At 38.2% G+C, this 23,963-nt stretch overlaps 1 protein-coding gene across 19 annotated transcripts in view; it reads left to right on the top strand.

The window, feature by feature from the left end:
* The window catches only part of LOC131693459 (MAP/microtubule affinity-regulating kinase 3-like), a 211,107-nt gene that overhangs the window by 134,891 nt on the left and 52,253 nt on the right, over positions 1 to 23,963 (top strand). For 11 of the 19 annotated variants that reach the window (XM_058981275.1, XM_058981276.1, XM_058981281.1 and 8 more), the window contains exons 8-12: positions 2,806 to 2,986; positions 3,366 to 3,591; positions 3,672 to 3,799; positions 3,866 to 4,040; positions 4,875 to 5,030. In XM_058981275.1, coding sequence (XP_058837258.1) covers positions 2,806 to 2,986; positions 3,366 to 3,591; positions 3,672 to 3,799; positions 3,866 to 4,040; positions 4,875 to 5,030 — 866 coding nt within the window. The remainder of the gene's footprint in view (positions 1 to 2,805; positions 2,987 to 3,365; positions 3,592 to 3,671; positions 3,800 to 3,865; positions 4,041 to 4,874; positions 5,031 to 23,963) is intronic. The other 8 variants (XM_058981287.1, XM_058981284.1, XM_058981285.1 and 5 more) reach the window with 3 other exon arrangements.

Raw genomic sequence — 23,963 nt, forward strand, 5'->3', positions numbered from 1 at the left:
CAGAAATTTCTCATATAAACTATAGGAAAAATTAAAAATAGAATTTTTATTTTTGATGCTAAATGTGTTCAAGGTGCATGAAACGTCGAGATTTGATGCAAACTCGAAAAAAAAATTTGACGACGATTCACTTTTTTGGATTTTGGCACATTTTTGCCTTTCTCATATAGAAAGGTTATGCAATCACTCTGAAAAACGTCAACTTAATCCCGGCAAATTTTTTTTCGACTCTCATAAGGTTTCTGGATTTTAATAGGGGCATAGTTGATGGTTTACGGAGAGGGGTTAAACCCCCCCCCCCCCTCTACTGTTCACTCCCCTCCTTTAAAAATCTCTTTAAATCACCCCTCAGACCACCACCCCTTCCAGTCCTCATACCCCTCCCTTTCAACCCCATCATCTTTAAACCACCACTATATCATAAAGCATACCAATTTAAGCTGGGGAGTCGTTCGTTCATGGGACTTTCGCCCTCCTCACATACCCACCCCCGCATGACAAAATGAGTTAGCAAGCAGATAACATTGAACTAATGCTGATTAGGCTAATGGAGTATGATATTTTTTGTTTCAAGTGTTCCACCGTTGACACGTAGCTCATCAAGTTCGTGGCTGGCATGCCATTGTGTATAAGTGCAAAGTGTACTAAGAATGTAATGGACATTTCCACAACTATGTTGAACATAAAAAGCTTCCGTGCCATAGTTTAGAGAAATGAGAAAGGCACAATTGCACCGCTAGGTGGATTAAAACAGGTTTTTTATTATTGAACCATCAAAATATAGAAAAATCAGTTGCCATGAAATTCATTTAAATTTAAAACTCATGTAAGACTTCAAAGAACAGTTCTACGAACTTCAAGATATTTGAATGATTTTCCAATAACTCAGCAATGTTTTTGATTTGAAAGTGATTTCAAGAAGTTCAAATATGTCCTTCGAATTTCCCTAGAAATTTAGGGGATTGGTATTAAATTTTAGGAATTTATACGAAATTTAGTCCTACAATATTCAGAGAAGTTTTACTACATTCTACAAACCACAAGAAACTGTACGAAACTGAGGAAATGTTTTTTTTTTACTCCAGCATCCCTTTACATAACTTAACTACCCTAATTGGACCGTTTATCACTAATACGTGAAAGAATATAGCGCTAAATATTATGTTTGAAAGCTTTCCTTCAATATTGGGCATAAGTAATAATGTTTTGAAAATTAGCGCAGGCTGTTCGAGCTCATATTGTCTTCGAAAATATGAGACGAAAAATGCACAGATGTGATGTGTGAATAATACGCATAACAATCCCATATGCATTGGAAATCTATACCCAGTGATAGTGTCCCCATTTCCCGTATCTGTTCGATTAACAGCAAGCTTTCCTTCTAGTATAATTTTGTGAGATTCTCTCATAAAATAAAACAGAATAAACAACAGCGTTCGATCAGCTGACTTCTGACGTTTCGCTGCTACGGTAGTTCTTTTGGCCGCCATTTTGTCAAGGCTCGGAGGCAAATGACTCATGAGATTAAAGACGACATAAAGAAACAAACAAGTGAAGCTGTGCAACTCTAACTTCTCGCCAAAATAGTACATCATTCTTCTTTTTGGTATTATTGCTGTCTGCCAGTGCGCCTACATATGCAACAATTTCCTCTAAACGATGAAAATTCTCAAAACATCGATCAAAACAGGCACTCTGTAAAACAATAGTTTTGAAATTATGGAAAACGATAGGCCTTAACTTTTATTACGATTTGTACTCTAGAAATGGTTTCCTTATTGAATTTCCTTAAAATCTACAATTAAAATTCAGAAAAAATATGGCGAACAAAATAACTATACCAAATGAACTTAAAACAAATGCCAATAAATACTCAATGAAATAATGCATGTATTATAATCTTCCAATCCGCATTCTAAGTTATATTCTATTACAATCGTTTTTAAATTTGAATGGTTGGCCTCCTACGTACTCGCAGATGCAACAAAGCATCTTTCTCTGAACATAAAATCTGCATCAATAAAATCACACAATGCATCGTCGTGCGGACGTAACGCTTCACAAACATTTGTCCTGTCAATTAATAAACGTACCAGCACAGCGCTGTAGAAATTGTGCGACACGTGCATAATATAGTTTTCTGCCCAGTCCCAGCAAATAATGAACAATTTCTAAGCATCTAGCAAGAAAATACTTATACCACAGCCAGCCGCACCACCGTGGATGAATTGATCTAATAAATCAAACAAGTGGCTTACACACAGCTAGCGGCTGTTGGCAAACTGATATTCAGTTACTAAGTGTTAAATTGAATATTTGCGTGCTACGAATTTGAACTCGAGGTTATGCACATGAAGTGGACAGAATATATATTTGGTTCAAATGTAAATCCAATTGGGCTTCTTTGCCATGCTGCACCATGGTAGACGGCTTCATTGTTTATTTGCAGAGACTTCCACTGAAACCTTTTTCTTTATCTGTTTCGTGATCAGAAACAGTAGTTTTAACTAGTTACGCGATACACTAGTTAAATAAGATATCTTTATAAACATTTTCTAATAAATTTTAAATAAGCTCAAATGAATCCCGTGGCCCTGGGATATGCTGGTCTTGTTTCAGTTATTAAAACAAATCTGCTAATAATAATCGTTCAACAGTTCGTCCCGATATTGTTACATTATATAATTCAGTTATTGATTTCTATAGGCACATAGGTGAAAACCACGGCCAAAGGTCGCATACTAATTTATTTTCTACCATTTTTTTTCTCTTTGTCCCCTCAACATCTGACCAATCAACGTGCAGCCCGAGTCAGACGGCTCCCGGTCCGGATCGTCACTGTCACTACGTAATATAGCTGGGAACGAGGGTGCCGCCGCCGGTAACTCCCAAGTGCAGAGCCCCACACATCGAGGCGTGCACCGAAGTATATCGGCATCCAGTACAAAACCGAGCAGACGAGCTTCGAGTGGCGGTGAAACCTTACGTAAGTAATGCAAGCAGCGCTTGACCACGCACATAACGGCTAGCTCTCCGCTGTGATTATGGCAGCTGTAGATGCTCTCTGTAGCTAACACCAACACCCTTACTAAACCCGATAAGGAAACAAACGATTGGAAAACTTTCGATGTTGTACATATCGTGCAAGCGAGTGAAGGTTTTGGCGGCCCTCCGAACGTGGTGCAAAACTGTTCACAAGCGTAACGCTTCGCTCCGCTCTCCAGCTAACAGCATCCCATGTCCCGAATCCTCCCCGATGGCAACAAAAAGCAAAAGAGACAAAAACAGACCCCTAGTACCCCGATTACTAACCCCTTCTCCCTCACGCTGCACCGGGCTTGATGGTATATTCGGGAAAAATTTAGAGATTTTCCAACGCTTCATTACAGGTGTGGGACCGGCGGCCGCGGTTGCCGCAGCTGCAGCAGCAGCCGGCGCCACAGGGGGCGCAGGTGGTGGCAACATACCCGGGGCTACTGCTGCCGGTGCCACGGCTGGCACCGGTGGAGGTGTTGCTGCGGTCAACAATACCGCCAGCACCAACAATCACAGCTCAGGAGCCAGCAGCGGCACCTCAGAACGAACATCAGTGTAAGTGTTGCAGTGTTGTAACTACGTGGGGTAAAATTGTGTTTCAATTTTAATGTGAAATTCCTTCCGCTTTTCCACAGTAGCAGTAATTTCAAGCGACAGAATACTATAGACTCCGCTACCATCAAGGAGAACACGGCTCGACTAGCTGCACAAAACCAGAGGCCCGCATCGAGCATAACCAAACCGATTACATCGGCGGATAATTGTGAGTAAAATTTTTGTTCCTTCTAACTAAGCAGCCGTCTGAACTGATTTTCTCATTGTCCTCCAGCATCGATCTCCAGCCCGGTCAAGCCTCGTACCACCGGAACTACCAGCGGCAAGTTCGATCCGAGCAATGGCTCTCGAACGGTTGGTCCCAGCGCCGGCATGATGCCGAGACGGTCTACCACACTGTACGAGAAGACATCGTCAACGGAAAAGACAAACTCCACCGCGGACTCAACGTAAGTACTATTATCTACTGTCCGGAGAACAACTGCTCCATTTAGCTCTAGTGTATAATAAGGGGGAGGTTTATATCATCAACGAAATCCCTTTAGTATAGCCCTCCGCTCGCGATCCAACGATCATGTTATCGCAACTGCTAGGAATTTATTTTGTATGTACTTGTTTAATGTTAAGTTAGTTCATAAGGAACATTGTCACGATTTTCTTACACCATTCGTGGTTTTGTGAAATATTCGATTTTGTTGAATAGTAACAAAATTTTCGTTTGGTTTTTTTTCTCTTTTGTCGGATTTTTATTCGATTCTAAATCTTAGAAGTAGATGCGTATATTCAGAATAGATTAGCGATCTATTTATTAAGTGTTTCCCTTTTCTAGTTTCTCATTCAAGAAACAATCTGTACAGAAAGTAGTTTCATTCAATTTTACATTATCTTTATAAATAATCGATGTTGTTACCGACATTTTCTAGCTAATTCGCAATTTGTTTGTTCAACTATTCGTTTTAGTTGATCGATAAAAACACTAGTCAATCATCACACAGTGTGTACTCAAATGAAGCATAATTTTCCAACAAATTTTCTCTTTTTTCTCTCCCCTTTTTATCTCTTTTCTCTATTAAACCACCCACCCAAACCATAAACTCAAATACCGCGTAAACCGCAAAACCCCTCGTTTGAACATCGACGCCGCACAAATTCACGAACTTTGCCACGGTTATGACAAATCGCACAACTCAAAATAAAAATCCAATAAAAACCGCGAATGCGCACACCCACATTCAAACGGAACCACAACAAAAATCGAAACACATGCACACGTACACGCACAGCTTCATTGGTCCGATACCGGAATTTACGCGTGGCAGCTCGGCCGGAGCGACAACCGGTGGCAAAGGTCACGTGAAGAGTGCGTCCGTATCGAGCCCGGGACCGTCGGCCGACAGTAGTGTCAGCAGCGCCGCCACAACCGATCCCCTCCGTCAAAGGTATTGCTTGCGAGGCCCGCGAGTGCCGACCCAATTTATCTCTCTCTTTTGTACATTCACTCTCTTTCTCTGACTGTCTCTGTCTCTCTATCTTCTCTCATTCCTTTGTTTGTGTTTTTTGATTTTTCTTTCCGTTTCCGTTTTTCGTCCTCTCCATATTATCGCTCTCTCATTCGTATTGTTTTCGCTGTTTCGTTCATGTATTGGCTTTGTTCTAAACATGCTGATACTTTCCCGGTAATTTGAGTAGTTTGTATCTGTAGATTGAGAGACGAAGGCGTGGGTTTTTTTTATTGATTTCACATTGTTTCATTAATGAGTGCTGCGTGCATAGTTTAGCTTCGTAGTGATTCTTTTCATATAAAATTTAATTGTACATATTTTCCAATACATCGATTTTTCTACTTCATATCATGTCAGATCATTAGTGCATTCAGTAAATTACGAAAAAAAGTAGAATCGTTTGCGTTTGTTTTTAATTTGATCTTTGAATGAGTAACAACCATATTTCCATAAATTCATTTTATTAACTTGTTTACAAGTTTTAAAGCCAGAACAACGGCGGTGTTGCCCTGTTGGCAACTAGATTTCAACAAATCAATGGATACTTATATTATTTTTGCTTGGATCGAAAACTGGGATAGGTTCCTACCCCTACTGTTGTATCAGATCATATGTTTTGACAGCAGTTGGGGTTAGAATCTGACTCAGTTTCGCATAAGACAAAAAAGATATTAGAAAATTATCTTTCGGTAGACTTCAAATCTTCAGCTTCATCACATGAGTTATTCTATGCGAAGTGTCCATTAAATCAACCTTCACAGATTTGAACCAAAAAAGAGTGTCCAACATAAAATTGCAAAATCGTAGAAAAGCGCTGTAGAAAATTGTCTAATGACCAATAAAATATAATCCATTGGTAAGCTTTTGACATATTTATTTCATTCAACTTCAATACCATAACCGTACGCTCATACCTTACGCTTAGTTCCACTCAATAGGTTATGTACAACATCTGGCTGCAGCTTCTTCTATACGGAAACCCACTTTTTCTTCATGTCTTCCTTAGATTTGATCTCCTTGGGATGCTTCCGTAGTACCTGTTTCATAATTACCTAGTATTTTTTGATGGGCTTTACTCTCAGTACGTGGGGGGGAGGGTTCATGTCCGTTGGCTTCGTACCACTCCAGGACAACATTTGAATAGTGGCGCGAAGTTAGATCCGGCCAGAAGATCGTAGGGTCCCTCATGTTGCTACAACAGAGGAAGCAGATGCTTCTGTAGACACTCATTGAGGTAGATCTCCCCGCTTACAGTACCGGTAGTCACGAACAGCGCAGTCCGTTTGCCACATGAGCAGATCGCTTGCCAAATCATGCATTTATTGGCAATTTTTGAAAGTTACTGCTTCCTTACATCCTCCGGAACATCAAACTTGTGCTGGGCGGTGAAGAACAGTAGCCCCGGAAGCTGCCGGAATCCGTCTTGACGTAAAGTCTCATTGTCCATGATGAGACAATGAGGTTTCATCAGCATCTGAGTGTGCAGTTTCCGGGTCCGTGATTTTCCCACCGTATTTTGCCGTTCGTCACGATTTGGAACCTTCTGAACTTTGCACGTATGCAGTCCCTCTCGGTCCGTGGCTCTCTGAACGAAAGACAGATTCAACTTTTTGGCCACATCTCGGATCAAAGCACTATACGCTTGTTATCCTGAGTACTAATGGAGAATCAATTCTGACCGCATTTCTCCTTTCGTTCAATACTCAGAGTTTGGTGGTTACGTTTAATAACACGACTCACCGTTGCACAGTGGTTTAAAACGCGAAAAACGTGATCGTTTTGAATAACTTCGAAATGGTTAGTTATAGCGATATACTATCTTCGGAAGAATTTATGACAATGAGACGCTTCATCTTTATAAGTCAAAAGTTTGATGATTAATCCTCCTATAAGTGAGATTCAAAATTTATTTCTTATATAATTAAAGATAGCAAATTGGTATATTCTGCAAAGTTGTAGTAAATTCTTCTACAAGAAACTTTACTGAAGGTGGTAATAGTCTATCTTTAATATTCTTTGAGATATTGAGCATTATTAGAGGAAATACCGAAAATATCAATTTTTTATTATAACTTCTTTCCAAGATTTTTTGGAAGTTCAAAATGTTCTATAAAACTATCACAATTGTTGAATACAAAATTTCGGTAAAGGAAGCAACTTAATATGTTGAGCAGATTCTGAGATATTCACGATTTTTAGTCGAAAAATGGCCTACTTTGCACTCAAATAATTCATGAACGGGCAAAAACGGGCAAACCACTCTATATGTATTTGAAAGTACAAGAAAGATGCTGCAAGATTCTGTATGAATCACTTGTATCCGGTTGTATCCATAGCTCTGGTAGCTGGATTTAAAGAATATCATTTATTAGTCTAAAATATTGATACGAAACATATTCGGTAAAACTGTTGAGATAAAGTGGTGGTACCTTCGGCAAAGTGTCGGGGAATATTCTTCTTAGAAACATTGCCGAAGACACCAGTTTGCCACCTTTACTAGTTTCTTAGATATGGTGCAATATTTATGGAAAGCCTACTAAAAGCGATTCATTCGGTAATCGTGCATGCTTTGATTACTTGTTTAGCATTGTCACTATATAGCGTTACATATTCGGTGAACTGAAGAGTGGGACTATGTTCGGCATTCTATGTGGAATGTTCTCACAAGAGACATTGTCGAAGACAGCAGCTTTCTGTCTTGACTGGTTTTTAGATACAGTGCATTGTTCGGTGGTACAGAGAGTAATGCGTTGTCTTATGAGCCATATAGTCGAATCCTAACAAGAAACGATTTTAAGTATAAGTAGGTTGTGTATTAGCTCTGAAATCGGTTGCAAAGTTTGTCAACACAGAAGGTCAAGTTCCACAATAGAATGTAGTACCAGGGCTTGGAACATTAATATAAGCAAACCGTTTACGTTTGCTATGAACGACTTGACAGTTGAATTTGTATTGTTATATGAAAGAAAGCCTTTTAAAAATTTGTTTATTGTCCACCATCGCGATTACTGCAAATACAAATCATTCGATCCAATAAACAACAACTGACGTAACGCTATACAGTGACAATGCTAAACAAGTAATCAAAGCATGCGCGATTACCGAATGAATCGCTTTTAGTAGGCTTTCCATAAATATTGCACCATATCTAAGAAACTAGTAAAGGTGGCAAACTGGTGTCTTCGGCAATGTTTCTAAGAAGAATATTCCCCGACACTTTGCCGAAGGTACCACCACTTTATCTCAACAGTTTTACCGAATATGTTTCGTATCAATATTTTAGACTAATAAATGATATTCTTTAAATCCAGCTACCAGAGCTATGGATACAACCGGATACAAGTGATTCATACAGAATCTTGCAGCATCTTTCTTGTACTTTCAAATACATATAGAGTGGTTTGCCCGTTTTTGCCCGTTCATGAATTATTTGAGTGCAAAGTAGGCCATTTTTCGACTAAAAATCGTGAATATCTCAGAATCTGCTCAACATATTAAGTTGCTTCCTTTACCGAAATTTTGTATTTCATCAATTGTGATAGTTTTGTAGAACATTTTGAACTTCCAAAAAATCTTGGAAAGAAGTTATAATGAAAAAATTGATTTTTTCGGTATTTCCTCTAATAATGCTTTATATCTCAAAGACTATTAAAGATAGACTATTACTACCTTCAGTAAAGTTTCTTGTAGAAGAATTTACTACAACTTTGCAGAATACACCAATTCGCTATCTCTAATTATATGAGAAATAAATTTTGAATCTCACTTATAGAAGGATTAATCATCAAACTTTTGACTTATAAAGATGGAGCGTCTCATTGTCATAAATTCTTCCGAAGATAGTAAATCGCTATAACTAACCATTTCGAAGTTATTCAAAACGATCACGTTTTTCGCGTTTTGGACCACTGTGCGTTGACTGCACGTTTCCGAGATGTTTTCCGATGTCCCGATGAGAGAGCTGCGGATTTTCCAGGTGCTTGTGCAAAAGCAATTCGTGACGTTGCTTTTCGGGTGCGCCATTTTTTCCAATTTTCGAAACAGACACCGATAAAAATACAGTGTAAACAGTACACTCTAAACTACTTCTATCCAAATTTGCAACAGAAATTTTCTACAGCGTTTTTTCCGTGATGCAATTTGATGTGGAACACCCTTCAATTGGTTAGCATATATCGATGAAATTGACAAGGCTTCAAGTGCAACTAATGTCATTGAACGACTTTTTGTACGGATATTTGTGTCAGAATTTCATCTGTTTCACCATTCAATTAGTTTTCCCGTTATCGGCGAGAAATCGAGCTGGAACCCTGGAAGTCTGACCCCTTAGGAAGCTCCCTAAGAGCAAGGAATCGACATACAGCAATTCAAAGCGATGATATCACAGTTAAAGCCGCACTGGTTGGCCTGCTTAAGCTGACCAACTCTGACCAAATAATTCGTAAATTATGTCGAATAATTATCCTTCGTTATTGAACGATGTATGGATCTTTTCTTCAGAGTTTGCTGCAAGCAGGTTTCTCGCACCTAGCATCCTAATGTAAGATTCAGTTCCAGCTAAGTTTCTCGCCGCCATACTTCAAGCAGCCTAAGTATAGTAATCAAAACACTAAGCCTTTATATTTTTATAACTTCGCTAATGTGCCATGAAATTTTTATATTGAATATCAGCTCTATGCTTCACTATTAGATGCTCATTGTTTCGTTTTCATTTAAACATTCATTTTAAAAAAATGCACAGCGCTTCTTTTCTCACTCACATTCTGTTGTCGTTCATCATTTCTCGCAACAAAACAACGCAAGATCAAACCGTTAACCTTTTTTTCTTCTCTTCATTCTCTCTTCGATTTTTGCGAATGAATCTCTTTTCTCCTGAAAATTGGTACCGGTTGTGGCCGACTATATCGCCTATTACGAATCGCAAATACCTTACCATTTCATCCGCGCGGCAACCAATACTTTTACCTGCGGACGTGCGTGTACAACAAATATGGAACGCACACACGATCGCATACGACGCGCTCCGTTTCTCTGTTGTTGTTGAAAAACGAAACCAACACAACCATCACCACAACCACCACCAACACCACTAAAAAACAAAAATAAACAATACCAAAACGTAAACAATCGACCAATCGAATCATCGGTGAGTCAAACTGTCTTGCCTTCATGGAGCGTCACGTTTTCTCGTTAGGTTTTTTCGCTGCTTTTGTTACGCTGTTCGTTTCTTCGATCACTACAAAAAAAAACTTTCGCTCTACATAGTTGAAGATTTTGCATTTTTGTTGTGCTACCAACTCTGTTATCTGCAAACGTTCTGTTTGGAAATATTTTGTTGGGTTTGATTGTCCGTTTTTCTTTTCATCCGTTCGTTTGGAATGTGGCATGCCTGTTTCAGTATAAAATGTTTGATGTTTTCTGGAGTATAAAACTAAACCTTTTACCAAGAAAAGTCGATTCGCGATTAGAAGCATGTCGAATAGGGTCACCCACTGTTACTGCGCGAAAGCGTTCGGATGATAAATTCACAATCGGTAAGGGGGGACGGCTGCAAGCTATTCGAGATGTATACTGTACATAATCACACCGCTTCTCTGCATGGATTTCGATTGTTTTCCTCTGTTCATCGGTCAAGAAAATCGCTTTACTTGGGTTCTTGCATTCAAGAATTTATTTCCGTTTTTTTTGTATTTTGTTCATATAATTATTTTATAGACCGGCCGACAATGTCGTGAATCATCGACATTAAATTCAATCAAGGGCCCTATATTAGTGACGTCAGTTAATGCGTAATAAATAGGATTATTTTACTCTATTTCTGTTACCATCCTAATTCGGAGGTGTTAGTTAGTGTAGTGTCTGCCATCTTAGTTCACTGTAATGGCTTAAACGATATGGTGAACATTGAATCCGACATTTGTATAGGCGTGATTAAATATCAAAATAACTTTCAGGATTACAAGTTGCGGTATTCGATTTAGTTGCCAAGAGTGTATTCCATTTCACTACGGTTTTTTCTCTGACATAACCAACTCAAATTATTTTCGTTATTTATAGCTTTTTCACATTTCGCGGAATTATATACAAAATTGATGTTATATTTCACATCGGAAAAATGCGGTTCGTTCATGTTTCAAAAATTCGGAATCTACACATGCCTAAAAATTTGAAATGGGACTGCAAAATTAAAACCTTAGATGTAATTTTCACCAAAACAGGCCATTTTCCTGAACCACGCTATTGGTGTTTCTTCCTTTCTTTCAATTGTACAGACCCAGGTTAACTCTTAGTCACAAAACGTGTGTTACCTTTATTATCGTTGCCTTGCTGGCACTCGTCAAAAACATGACAAAACAAATCTATCGTACTTTGTTGTCGGATTTCTTGGTAATGGAGTGTATATGTTGACACTTTCGTTAATTTCCACAAAAATTAAGAACTATTCTCCGGTGAAAAGGGAAGTAATCAGTTAAATTTCGTCGAAAAATTACGCTCATCTTATTCTGGAAAAGTTGGACATCGGATAAGATTTCTTTCACGTGAATGAGTAAGAATTACGATGCCTGAGCCCTATGTATTGTGTTGGCAGCCCTGGAGAAATGGTCGATATGATGGTGGTGCGATAGGCACAGGGTTGTTAATGCGCTGAATTCAACGTTATCGTTTCAACACGATATCGTTGAATCGCTAATTTTTTCGTTGAATTCAACGGCGTTGATTTTGGCGTTAATTTCATCGTTCATCGTCAACGCACTTCGATGAATGTAACGATAACGTTAACGACAATTTTGCGTTGATTTCTGTTTTGAGCACTTATAGAATGGTGCTTATGCTATCTAGTAGATGTGTATATAATACATACTGTCTTCGAATAAATGATTTTTCGTACAGAGTATGCCAACTTAAACTTTTAATTTGAAAATTTCTCTACTTCTATTAAAGTCGAAAGGCTGAACCGCCTTAACGCATGGACACACCGGGCCGTAATTATGTTAGATATAAAAATTAAGTCTGCATCTTGATTTTTTTGGTCTACCAGACTACCAAATGGATCCAAACACGAGTACAACTAAAATATTTCTAAAGAAATCTTATTAAAGAGGCCATATCACCAATGAAATACGGGTGAGGCTTGCAAAACGAAATAATTTTATCAAATAGACCTAAACTCGTCTAAGCCATTTGTATTGTCGCCTGAAAATATAAGCACCAGAGCGTTCCTTTTGACTGTTATTTTTTAAATTGGTCGGTGTTAAGTCAGACCGAACTAAGTGACAATATATTTATTTCAAGAAAAACGAGTTTAAAGTTTGAATCGCAGTATCCTTTACATTATAATTGGAAATTGATTTTTGCCGTAATTCTTGTTTAATGTTACATATTTCAAATGTTATGTTGTGAGCTTGAATAGTGAAGAGAAGCAAAATAAATGCTCGATAATTTTTTTACGGTCACGATCACTTTCATTCGGAACTGTCGAATTTCGATGATACCTGAAGAAGAATTTTACGACATGAAATTTTTTCGACAAATACGAGATAAAACCGATGCCAAGTTTCTTCAGAGTGAATTGGTAAGCTTTAGTACGTGGTGTGATCTAAACAGAATGGTTTTAAACCCGAGTAAATGCTCAATCGTTACGTTTACGCGGAAACGCAATCCGATTCAGTTTAACTACCATTTCTTCGACTCCAGTATTCCAGGACACTCACGTCAAGGATCTCGGAGTTATCATGGATTCGCCACTAACTTTCAAACTACATACATCATCCATTGTGGATAAGGCATCAATACAGCTTGGGCTCATTTTCCGAATTGCGAAAAATTTTAAGGACGTATACTGTTTAAAATCACTCTATTGCGCGCTGGTTCGCTCTACACTAGAATATTGTTCTGCTGTTTGGAACCCCTACTACCAAAATGGCGTTGACAGAATCGAGGCCGTCCAAAGCCGGTTCATACGCTTTTCACACCGACATAACCAACAATTAACTTCAAAATCTGTACGTTAAATAAAATTAAAAATATTCCTTCTTACAGAAATACATATAAATTTGAACTTCATGTGAATAAATTATGCAATTTCTCTGACGAAAAAAATACTTTAAATAGAATTCAACGCGAAAATTTCCGATAACGCTAACGTTGAATTCAACGAAGTTCGTTGATGATGACGATGAAATTAACGTAAAAATCATCGTCGATAATAGCGCCAAATTCATCGTTATCGGCGGTAAAGTTGAATTCAACGTTAACAACCCTGGATAGGCAGCAGACTGCCTATTTCAAGCTGCTTTTCTGGAAACCACTTTGCTATCTTCCGTACCAGCAACAAAATACGGGAGGATAATAGGATAGGCCTATCCATATATAAGCCAACATTCATTCTCATCAATGGCACAGTGGGGAAAAATGGACACAAAAAGCGAAAAAAAGGATTGAATTGAAAAAGATGGATTACGTTTACCAGCAAAAGTGTTTTTTATGTAAATTAGTCTGAAAAATTGATAGTATTTGGAACGACCGCATGGTACGCTATCATTCCCGTTTTGCCCCAATCCCCCCATTTCGTTTGAGTTTATGTTCAAGACTTGATTTTTGGTTCTGGTTTTTTTACTCGGTTTCTACGAGGTTTTTTTTCGAGAATTTTGCAATTAACGCGGGTTTTCTACGCGGATTTTCTAATTAACGCGGTTTTTGCAAAAATATTCAAAGTCCTCTTCGAAAATTTTCCAATTAACGCGGTTTTTGTAAAGTCCTTTTACATGTAAAGAACTTAGAAGAATTTTGGAAGTTTTTTTTTGCGCGGATTTCGCAATTAACACGGTTTTCCTTCCAGTCCTTATGAATGCAAACGACTTCGAAGATTTTCGGAAAGAGTGAAGAGACGGGTCTGGAAGACTCCTTATGGCCCGCATCTCAACAACACATTGGTATTTTCGGAATGGTCTTGATAAGTAGGTGCCAGAAATAGATTTTTGATGCCATTTTGAAATCCAAGAGGGCGACTTCTGGTTTAGCGAAATTCTCTATAACCCAATAAATATGGGTATTTTCGGTGTGGTCTTGATGAGGTGCCATAAATTTATGCTTGACACTGTGTTGAAATCCAAGATGGCGACGTCCGGTTTAACGAAATTCTCCATAACACAATTAATATGGGTGTTTTCGGAATGGCATTGACGAGCAGGTGCCAGAAATTGATTTTTGACGGTATTTTGAGATCCAAGATGGCGACTTCCGGTTTAGCGAACATCTTTATAACCCAATCAATATAGATATTTTCGGAATGATCTTGACGAGTAAGAGAAGAATGTCGATGTTTCACGTAATTTTGAAATTCAAGATGGTGACTTCAGGTTGACCGAAATTCTCTATGAACTAATTAAAAATGAATTTTTCAATTGATGCGGTACCTCCCGCATGAAAAACCTAGGTGATCATCCTGAACTTCCTCGAATTTTAGATCTTATCATAAACCAGCGACGCGCAAAATGTGTTTCATCCAGTAGAGTTCTGCGAGAACGGAAGTGAGAAGAGAATGAGAACGATATGCAGCAGCAGGAATTAAAAATCGTCTCGCACAAGTGAAACAGTCAATTCTACTAACAAGCCGATCGGTGCCCATCGCACAAGCAGTCCATTTCATATCAGTGCACAAACAATATTGTATTGTTATCCCCGGCTGCGGAGTGAAATGAGTTTGCCAAATGAAACAAAAGTGCCCGTGCTACGGGATAACACGATTTCGATCAACTTTAATAAAACTCGCGTTAGACCCACAGTTCAGGAAGTGGAGCAATTAGTTAAAGTTAAAATGGAGCTGAAGTTACGTACATTCAGCTACATCACGTTAAAAACTGTGTTTTGATCACGTTTAGAAGTTTATCACAGGCAGAAAACTTCATTGAAAAGAACAACATGCAACGTGAGGTCGAGTTTAATAACACCAGAATCAAAATCCCGGTGCATATGGAAAACGACATGGTGGAAGTACGTATCCATGATTTGGCCCCGCGCACTAAGAAAGACTACATCAAACAAATCATGTCGCAATATGGAGAAGTAGAATCTATTACGAATGCCACCTGGAGAAATTTTTTCACCGGCAACGGCGTTCGTATTGTGAGTGACTAAACCAATACCTTCTTAAATGACTATCGAATGCAAATCACCGAAGGATGGCGTGACCTATAAGCAAACAACACTTATCACATATCCCGGGCAGACCCCAACATGCCAATTCTGTAACCATACAGCCCACTACGGAAAAACATGCGCCGAAGCAACTAGTCAAAACTCATCTACTACAGCCAACTCTAACAAGCAGCCACCGACACCTTCAGATAAACCAAAAACAACGATCTAATTAACCAATAAGGCAGGTACAATGACCACGACAACCGCTTCCAAACCAACAACTAGCATCGCCAATAAAGAAGCAAATACCGATGAAGACGGATTTACAACAGCGACCCGTAAGAACAAGAAACAAATAAGAACCTCTGATCGTGAACAGCAAGAAAGCAGTACCGATGATGACATGGACGGGAACAATAACGCGAGAGAAGGCAGACTGAATGACCCCCAAGCGGCTTCACCGCCAAGGAAAAGGATCTCAACACGTAGCAGCAAACTGCATCAACAAGATCTGGAAGACCGACATTCTTGGCATTTTTTTCATTTTTACGTATTGTAAAAAATTAAAAGACCACGGCTCAGTTGTGCTAACGCATTGAGCCGTTTCAAATAAATCTTTAGAATCTAAAAAAACTGTTCAATTAAAACTATTTGTTCTACAACTTCATATTTATACATATCATACTGTTACCAAATCAAATCTTAATTCAATTCTTCTGAGAAAATATGTAAACGATCTTGTTGCATATCGCTATCGTAAATAAGGCGGACTCGTTTGCGTTTCAGCAGGTTGCCATGTGCCATTGGCTCCTCGTTTTCAAGCTATAAATCATCGAAAACTTTCTTTCTAGCGTTTATAACTAGCTCTGTATAACGAAGTAAACAGTATTTTTGATCGTTACGAAAAGAAACACTGCTCGTTCGACGCAGGTATCGTGAGTCAAAAGGAAATTCTCATCGCACTCTTCTAGATGAGCATGTAAAAATATTTTGCATTTCGTTGGTTTATGTAAGATCTTATATTCGAGGAAGTTTTGGAAGATCACCGAGGTTTTTTATACGGGAGATACCGCGCCAATCGGAAAAAAATCATATTGATTAGTTCATAGAGAATTTCGCTAAACCGGAAGTTGCTTTCTTGGATTTCAAAATGGGTTCAATTTCTGGCACCTACTCGTCAAGCCCATTACGAAATACCCATATTAATTGGGTTATTGAGAATTTCATTCAACCGGATGTCGCCATCTTGGATTTCAAAATGGCGTCAAATATCAATTTCTGGTACTTACTTGTCAAGACAATTCCGAAAATACCCATATTAATTAGGTTATAGAGAATTTCGTAAAAGCGGAAGTCGCCATCTTGGATTTCAAAGTGCACCTACTTCCTCAAGACCATTCCGAAAATACATTTATTATTTGGGTTATATTTTTCGCTAAACCGGAAGTCGCCATCTTGGATTTCAAAATGGCGTCAAATATCAATTTCTGATACCTGCTCATCAAGACCATTCCGAAAATACCCATATTTCACTAAACTGGAAGTCGCCATGTTGGATTTCAAAATGGCGTCAAAAACCAATTTCTGGCACCGGCTCGTCAAGACCATTCCGAAAATACTCATACCGTTGAGGTGCGGGCCACAAGGAGTTCTCCGGATCCTTCTCTTCCATCTTTCCGAAAATCTTCCAAGTCTTTTGCATTCAAAACGGCTTTGAATATTTTTACTAAAGCCGTAATAATTACGAAATCCGCGCAAAAAAACTTTTAAGTCTTTTGCTGTGGGTCTGCGTAAAATAGGATTTTGAATTTAACGCGGTTTTTTTTATGCGGATTTTCCAATTAAAGCGGTAAAAAAGCCTGGTTGTAACTCGGAAGAATGTTGAATACGCTTGAACAAAATTAGTATTTCTTACGTAAAAAACCCATAGAATCGATTGAAGATAATTAGATTAATCTCACTAAACGTAAACACTTATTTTACCCCAATTCTTCGCACAACTAAAGTTTGAAGTTAATCCTGACTTTATATTTCAGTAAAAGGCTTTATGCGGCTGAACAAAAGTTGTAATTCCTAGGTATAAAAGTCGTTCGAATATAGTTAGACTGACCGCCCGAAAAATGTGTACTCGTTTTACCCCAATTCCTCCTATAACTAAAGTATAGAGTTAGATCTGGCTCTACATTTCAGAAAGAGGTTAACTTTGGTAATGAAAAGTTGTAAATCTTATGTGAAAAATACGGGGAATCGATTGAAGATAGTTTGAATGATGGGACAAAACATGCAAACCTGTTTCAACCCAAATTCCCCCAATAATTCAACTGTGAAGTTAAGCTGGCTATACCTCTCGGAACGAGGCTGAATGCGGTTGATGAAAAGTTGTAATTCTTATATACCAAATTCCGAGGAATAGATTGGAGATAATTAGAATGACAGCATCAAACGTATATTCCAAAACATAACTCGTATTATGTACTAGAATTCTTTTGAACATAGTATTGAGCTAAATCTGGCTACTATTTCACAAAAATGTGTAGTTCGTGGGAATCGAGTCCTGATACACAACCATGTACTGCTAGATCCCATGCAAACCTGACTCAGACATCACTTCATTAAAAGTATAAGGGGCCATGCATAAATGACGTAGCATTTTGGGGGGTAGGGAGGGTATACCAAATTTGTGACGAAGTGTGACGAGGGGGAGGGTAGGGTCAGAAGTTGTGCGACGTAGCATTAAGTTTAAAACCCATTGTTTAGAGAAAACAATTTAATGATCCTCCATTCCCTAGAGAAATGAATTTAACTTCACACAAGTTACTTTTGATGCGGCTTTTCATGAGATAAATTTTACGATTCGCGGAATTACAAGATCGCAAAAATACGAAAAGATTTTGTATGCGGATTTAACTTGCTACATTAGTTAGCCAATGTTGCTAACTAGTAGACTTAGTTTGGAAGCTGAATTAAATTTTCACTTCGAATTCAACCAAACAAAATTTAGTAATTTAGATGAACGAATGATTCTTAGAATCATTGGCAGCTGCACGATTGTGAAATGAGAGAACTTGTTTTCATGCTCCCCTTGAAAAATAAAATTCAAAACAAAACTATCAACACTATATTTGTCATGAAATGGGCTTATTTTGCACGCAATTTGTTTTTATAATGAAAATGTTGGTAAAAGTTGTCAAACATTTTGAAAGGACATGTATTTAAAATAATTGAAAAACATATGTAATTATTTTCATCTCCCGGGCGCTTTGCATGGGACGAGGGGGAGGGGGTAGGTAAATGCTACGTTTTTTACGAGGGGGAGGTTAGAATTTTGTGACCAAATGCTACGAGGGGGGAGGGAGGGGTCAAAAATCGCCGAAAAAAAGCTACGTCATTTGTGTACGGCCCCTAATAACTTCTTTTTAACAAAGCCGGATTGACTAGCAGTCTTCGACAAAGTTGTAGACAGTTAAATTATCTTTCTTATTTTCATTTGCAGTGATAATACGGTGCATACAGTGCCACCTATCGACGAAAAAGCGAGGTAGTGGGTTTTCTACATGTAAATTGTCGAAAAATCCCATACAAACTCCAGGCACATTGGTCCGGTAGCTAGACTTATCCGATTTGCGTGAAATTTGGCGCAAGTACTCCTTGTGGGACTAGAAATCGACTCAGAGGTGGGCCGATTGAGTTTTCGAAAAAAAAATTCTGGGCAGTCTAATGTAGACTCTTTCCGAAATATATTGCCATGTTAAATTTTCCTCTTAAGATTGGGAAAAATGGGGTTACCGGATTCTCACATTCCGTGCGGTCATTATATCTATCTTCACTCATTTCTCTGGATTTTTTTTGCATAAGAAACACTACTTTTGAACAGCGGCATTAGGCCTGCTTCCGAGATGTGGAGTAAAATTAAACTAAAAACCCAACATTTGGGGTGAAACGGATTAAAACGTTTTATGCAGACATTCCTACTATCTTCTAGAGAATCTTTGGATTTTTTTGCACCAGAAACGTTAGCTATGGTAGTCCGCATTTAGTGTTCTTCCAAGTTACATAGCCGAAATAAAAAAAAAAGACTAACAATATGGGAATTAGGGCAAAACAGGCAAGATAACGTACATTGCGGTAATTTCAAATACATCGATTCCCCAGACATTTTTACATAACCGACCATTTGATGACCGAACTTAGTATTCTAACACGCTAATGAATTATCAAATTAAATAAGAAATATACAAATCATATGCGACATATGTTCATTCAAGTTCATTCTAGTCTTCATTTTAATGTTTACCCAGTTCCAGCTTCCAGTTTCGAATATTATTCCCAGTGTTGAAGTGATTGTTTGAAATCGCCTATATGAAAAAAACCAAATCTGGAATTTTCCTTGGTGTGCAGCCTGGATCCCAGAAACGGGGCTGGATTATTTTAGTCTCCCCTAGATTAACAAGTTAAAAAGTTAGTCTACATTTGATTCGTCAAACATGTCTTATAATGACTGGGATCTAAATAACCATGACTTACTAGAAGCAAACTTGAAACGCTCAAACCCCTTCCTAGCATCACTTACGCTATCGGTATCTAAAGAAACGAGAACCCACAATTGATTCATAAACTCATAATAACATGAAGGTAGGATAACTGCTTTGTTATTCATGGAAGCCGGATCAATTTTCCCATTACTAATGCAGCAGTGTGCCGAGCTAGCTTTCTATCTTTAGCCTACCCGATAAACTGTGTAATTAACTAAAAATAGTAGCCACGAACCTGAGGCTTCTCTTGCTCTTTTGATAGAAAAAAACCAACGAAGTATGGCTCACTTGATTCGTAAGACGGTTTATTGTAATGCCATGAGTACGTAAGAAGGTACTTTTTTTAGCTTCGCATTACTCATCGGTGCGACGGCGCACAGTGGCTGGAGGCTGGCCAAAAACTCAAAAATTTATTTTTGAAATATTGATATTTTATATTTTTCCTAAATTGCTCATGTATTGAATGACGTATATTCAAAATTTTATGATCACTGGATAAGAACACGATTTTTAATATGAGTCTAAACGTAGCAAAGTCCGGACTTTTTAATGATTTTCATTTCCGAAACCACTATTGCTCTGTTCACTTCAAATGCATGTTGCTCTTTTAATTTTGGTCCGATTTTAGTACAACTAGTTTCATTGTATAGAGGAATGAAAGAACTAGGTTAGTGAATAAAATACATTCGGCAAATTTGCCTGGAACTATGACTTTTTAGTTTAAATATATTTGAGGTGATCAGATCAAAAATACTTTTTTCACTAATGTATTCTGTACATTCTATGGGAAATAACCTCTACTTTTCGAATATCACGGTCTCGTTCTGCGCCCAGGTGCGCAAAATGTTTTAAGGAGATTTTGAAGCTTTGTTGCTGATATGGAGGCGCATGGTGTTTTGTTTAAAATAGTAAGACAATCTACAGTAAACCAACACGTTATACAATGGATTTAAAGTAGTGTTCTTCATTTTTTATGATATTGCTGACATTGGTGAACAGTAACGGAAAATCTATCATGAAAACGGAATCATAGTTATAAGAAAAGTTCAATGACACTGTATGGAAAAATGCATTTAATATTTTACGACTTTTGACATCAAAAATGAGCTCAGCATCTCAAAATTTGCTTAAATTGTGATTTTCAGCCAAATTAGGTAACATTTGAGGTTTTGTCCGACTTTTGTTTGAAGACTCGCCACTGTGCGGCGTTTGGTCTGCAATAGGATGTTTAATAGGTACAGAATTATCAATTCTGTTGTTATTTTAGATTAACTTTATACATTTTATACACAGTGTTATGGATGAGTCAATCTTATAGTTCCTGGTTCTATAATATAATTGAAGAGAATCCTACGATAGACGTATCCAAGAGGAATTTAAAACAAACACAAATTAATAAAAAGATGGGTGGGTAATGTCAGAGACATAACCGGAGTGAAGTAGAATACACTTTAGACCGGTAAATTCTGCTCTGGAATAAGCAATTTCTATGCGACTTTGTCGACTTTAGCACATTCATAGTTTATTTGGAGTATTTTTGGAATTATCAAGTTGACAATTTGCAACATTCTTTGAAAATATTGTTGAACTTTTATGAATGAACGCACGCAAACGAGCGTTTGACCGTCGTCCTACTACCAGCATCAGAGAAGTCGCAGATCAGCATTTTTCGCTACATGGCCTGTACCAAACAAACAAAGAATTATGTTCGGCACTATGCTTGATATTCAAGCATTCCACACGACGTTTTGCATCTTGTGGGATGATTTAATATCATATCATTCAGAAAATCGACATTTTGTAACTAAATACAACTTCTAATCATTCGGTTCAAAATCAATGTTTTGCTTTCATGGCAGTGATGCTGGCTGTACAGAGACGTCGTCCTTCACAATGAGCTGGTTGGCAACGAAGGCCGTGTAAAAGTGCCCCAGTCACGGTTGGCGTTATGAAGCCTCATCGCTACCGAACAGAAACAGTCGCCCTGCGAAAAATTCACAGCTATCAGAAATCGAGCGGGCCTAAATTGTGACCCAAAATAAACCACAAACCAACAAGTTCTTTTCAGGACCAGCCAATTATAAAGTATTATTATTATAAATGAAATTTTCCATTGCCTTACAACCTCCCTCCCCCTTTCCACCCGGCTTGAATAACTATCAATCTTGATGATGCTGTGCGGCGGGGGCACTAGTTTTTATTATAGTGGAAAATTTAGGTTTGCGCGTTTTTCCCAAAAGTTTTTTAGCTGTGCGTTTTCAAGGAAGTTGTAGTTGAATTCAAAATAAAATAGTTTATTTCTATTGTCAGAGATGGACCTTCCAACGAAAACTAGTCTGGCTCGCTCTGAATCGAATTGTATGGACCAACCACTGCTTTCACAAAATCTGTTATTTTCAGTAATTGAACATTCTACACAACTAGTCACAACTATTTCCAATCAGCGCAAAAATCGAAGATTTTCATTCAGTACAATAGCAGATTTTCACTTTTAGAAAAACAGGCAACATTCTGGCCGAAACGGAGCACCTATATCGAAACGTTAGAAAACGTTCGATTTTTGTAAATTGAATCATTACACTAACCTGTCTACAAATCACACAAATAACTTTTTTATTTTGTGCCATTCTACTTGAAAGCGACGGTATTGTTCACAAGTGGCTCACTTACCATCCAACGCCCTTGGCAAGCCACTTTCTGATGCTTGTAATAACTAAATTTCAATTTCATTCTTTGCGGATAAATTGATGGCCCTGAAAAGGGCCTTTTGTTTGGGCAGTGTTCGGAATTTACTTGAAGCTGGTGTATATGGTACTAGTTTTGGTGCCATCGAAGACGGCGTGATTGACTAACTTTCTAGCAGCAGCAAACGGACGACGGTTTGAATTTTGCGGGAGATGCTGCAAACAAACTGCTGCATGCTGATGCTGCAAACGAACTGATCGTGAACAACAGCATGCTAAGTTTTTATACCTGACTACAGCACAATGTAAGCTCGTCCTTTTTGTGTTGTCCTCAATATGTGTTTTTGGTAGCTCCACCCCTTCGTTGGTCGACCACATATTTTTGATAAAGAACAAAATTGAAATTGTGTTTTCAATACGGAGGTTATCAAACACTCAGGGTAAAAAGAGTAATGTAATACGGCACCTTGGTAAAATGTTTGAGAATTGAAACCTTTTTTGAATGCGTCTAGTAAACACGAAACTGTAAACAAACAAACAAATGATAACTTTTTCTTTTGTGAAATACGTGAAATCGACGATATTGTTCACAAGTAGCTCACTTGCCATCGAACGCTCTTGGCAAGCTACTTTCGGATGCTTGTAATAACAAAACTTCAATTCGATTCTTTGTTGATAAATGGCCCGTACCAAACAAACCGCTCGTAAGTCCACCAGAGGAAAGCCTCCCCGCAAACAGTAAGCAACGTAGGTCGTGTAAAAGTACCCCAGTCACGGTTGGCGTTAGGAAGCCTCATCACTACTGAACAGAAACTGTCGCCCTGCGAGAAATTCACAGCTATCAGCAATCGAGCAGGCCTAAATTGTGACCCAAAATAAACCACAAACCAACAAGTTCTTTTCAGGACCAGCCAATTATATTCCAGTAAGATATAAATGAAATTTTCGTTTTCCATTGCCTTACAACCTCTTTCCTCCCGGCTTGAATTACTATCAATCTTGATGCTGTGCGGCGGGGCACAGGCAGTTTCCATTATAGTGGAAAATTTAGGTCTGCGCGTTTTTCCCAAAAGTTTTTTAACTGTGCTGTTTTCAAGGAAGTTGTAGTTGAATTCAAAATAAAATAGTTTACTTCTATTGTCAGAGGTGGACCTTCCAACGAAAACTAGTCTGGCTCGCTTAGAATCGAATTGTATGGACCAACCACTGCTTTCACAAAATCCGTTATTTTCAGTAATTGTACATTCTACAGAATTAGTCACAACTATTTCCAATCAGCGCAAAAATCCAAGGTTTTCATTCAATACAACAGCAGATTTTCACGTTTGAAAAAACAGGCAGCATCTGGCCGAAAATTTTGAAACGGAGCACTTATATCGAAACGTTAGAAAACGTTCGATTTGTGTAAATTGAATCATTACACTAAACTGTCTATAAATCACAAATACCTTTTGATTTTCTGCCATTCTCGTGAAAGCGACGGTATTGTTCACAAGTGGCTCACTTATCATCCA

This window comes from Topomyia yanbarensis, chromosome 3, assembly GCF_030247195.1.
Source record: "Topomyia yanbarensis strain Yona2022 chromosome 3, ASM3024719v1, whole genome shotgun sequence".
Lineage (NCBI taxonomy): Eukaryota > Metazoa > Arthropoda > Insecta > Diptera > Culicidae > Topomyia > Topomyia yanbarensis.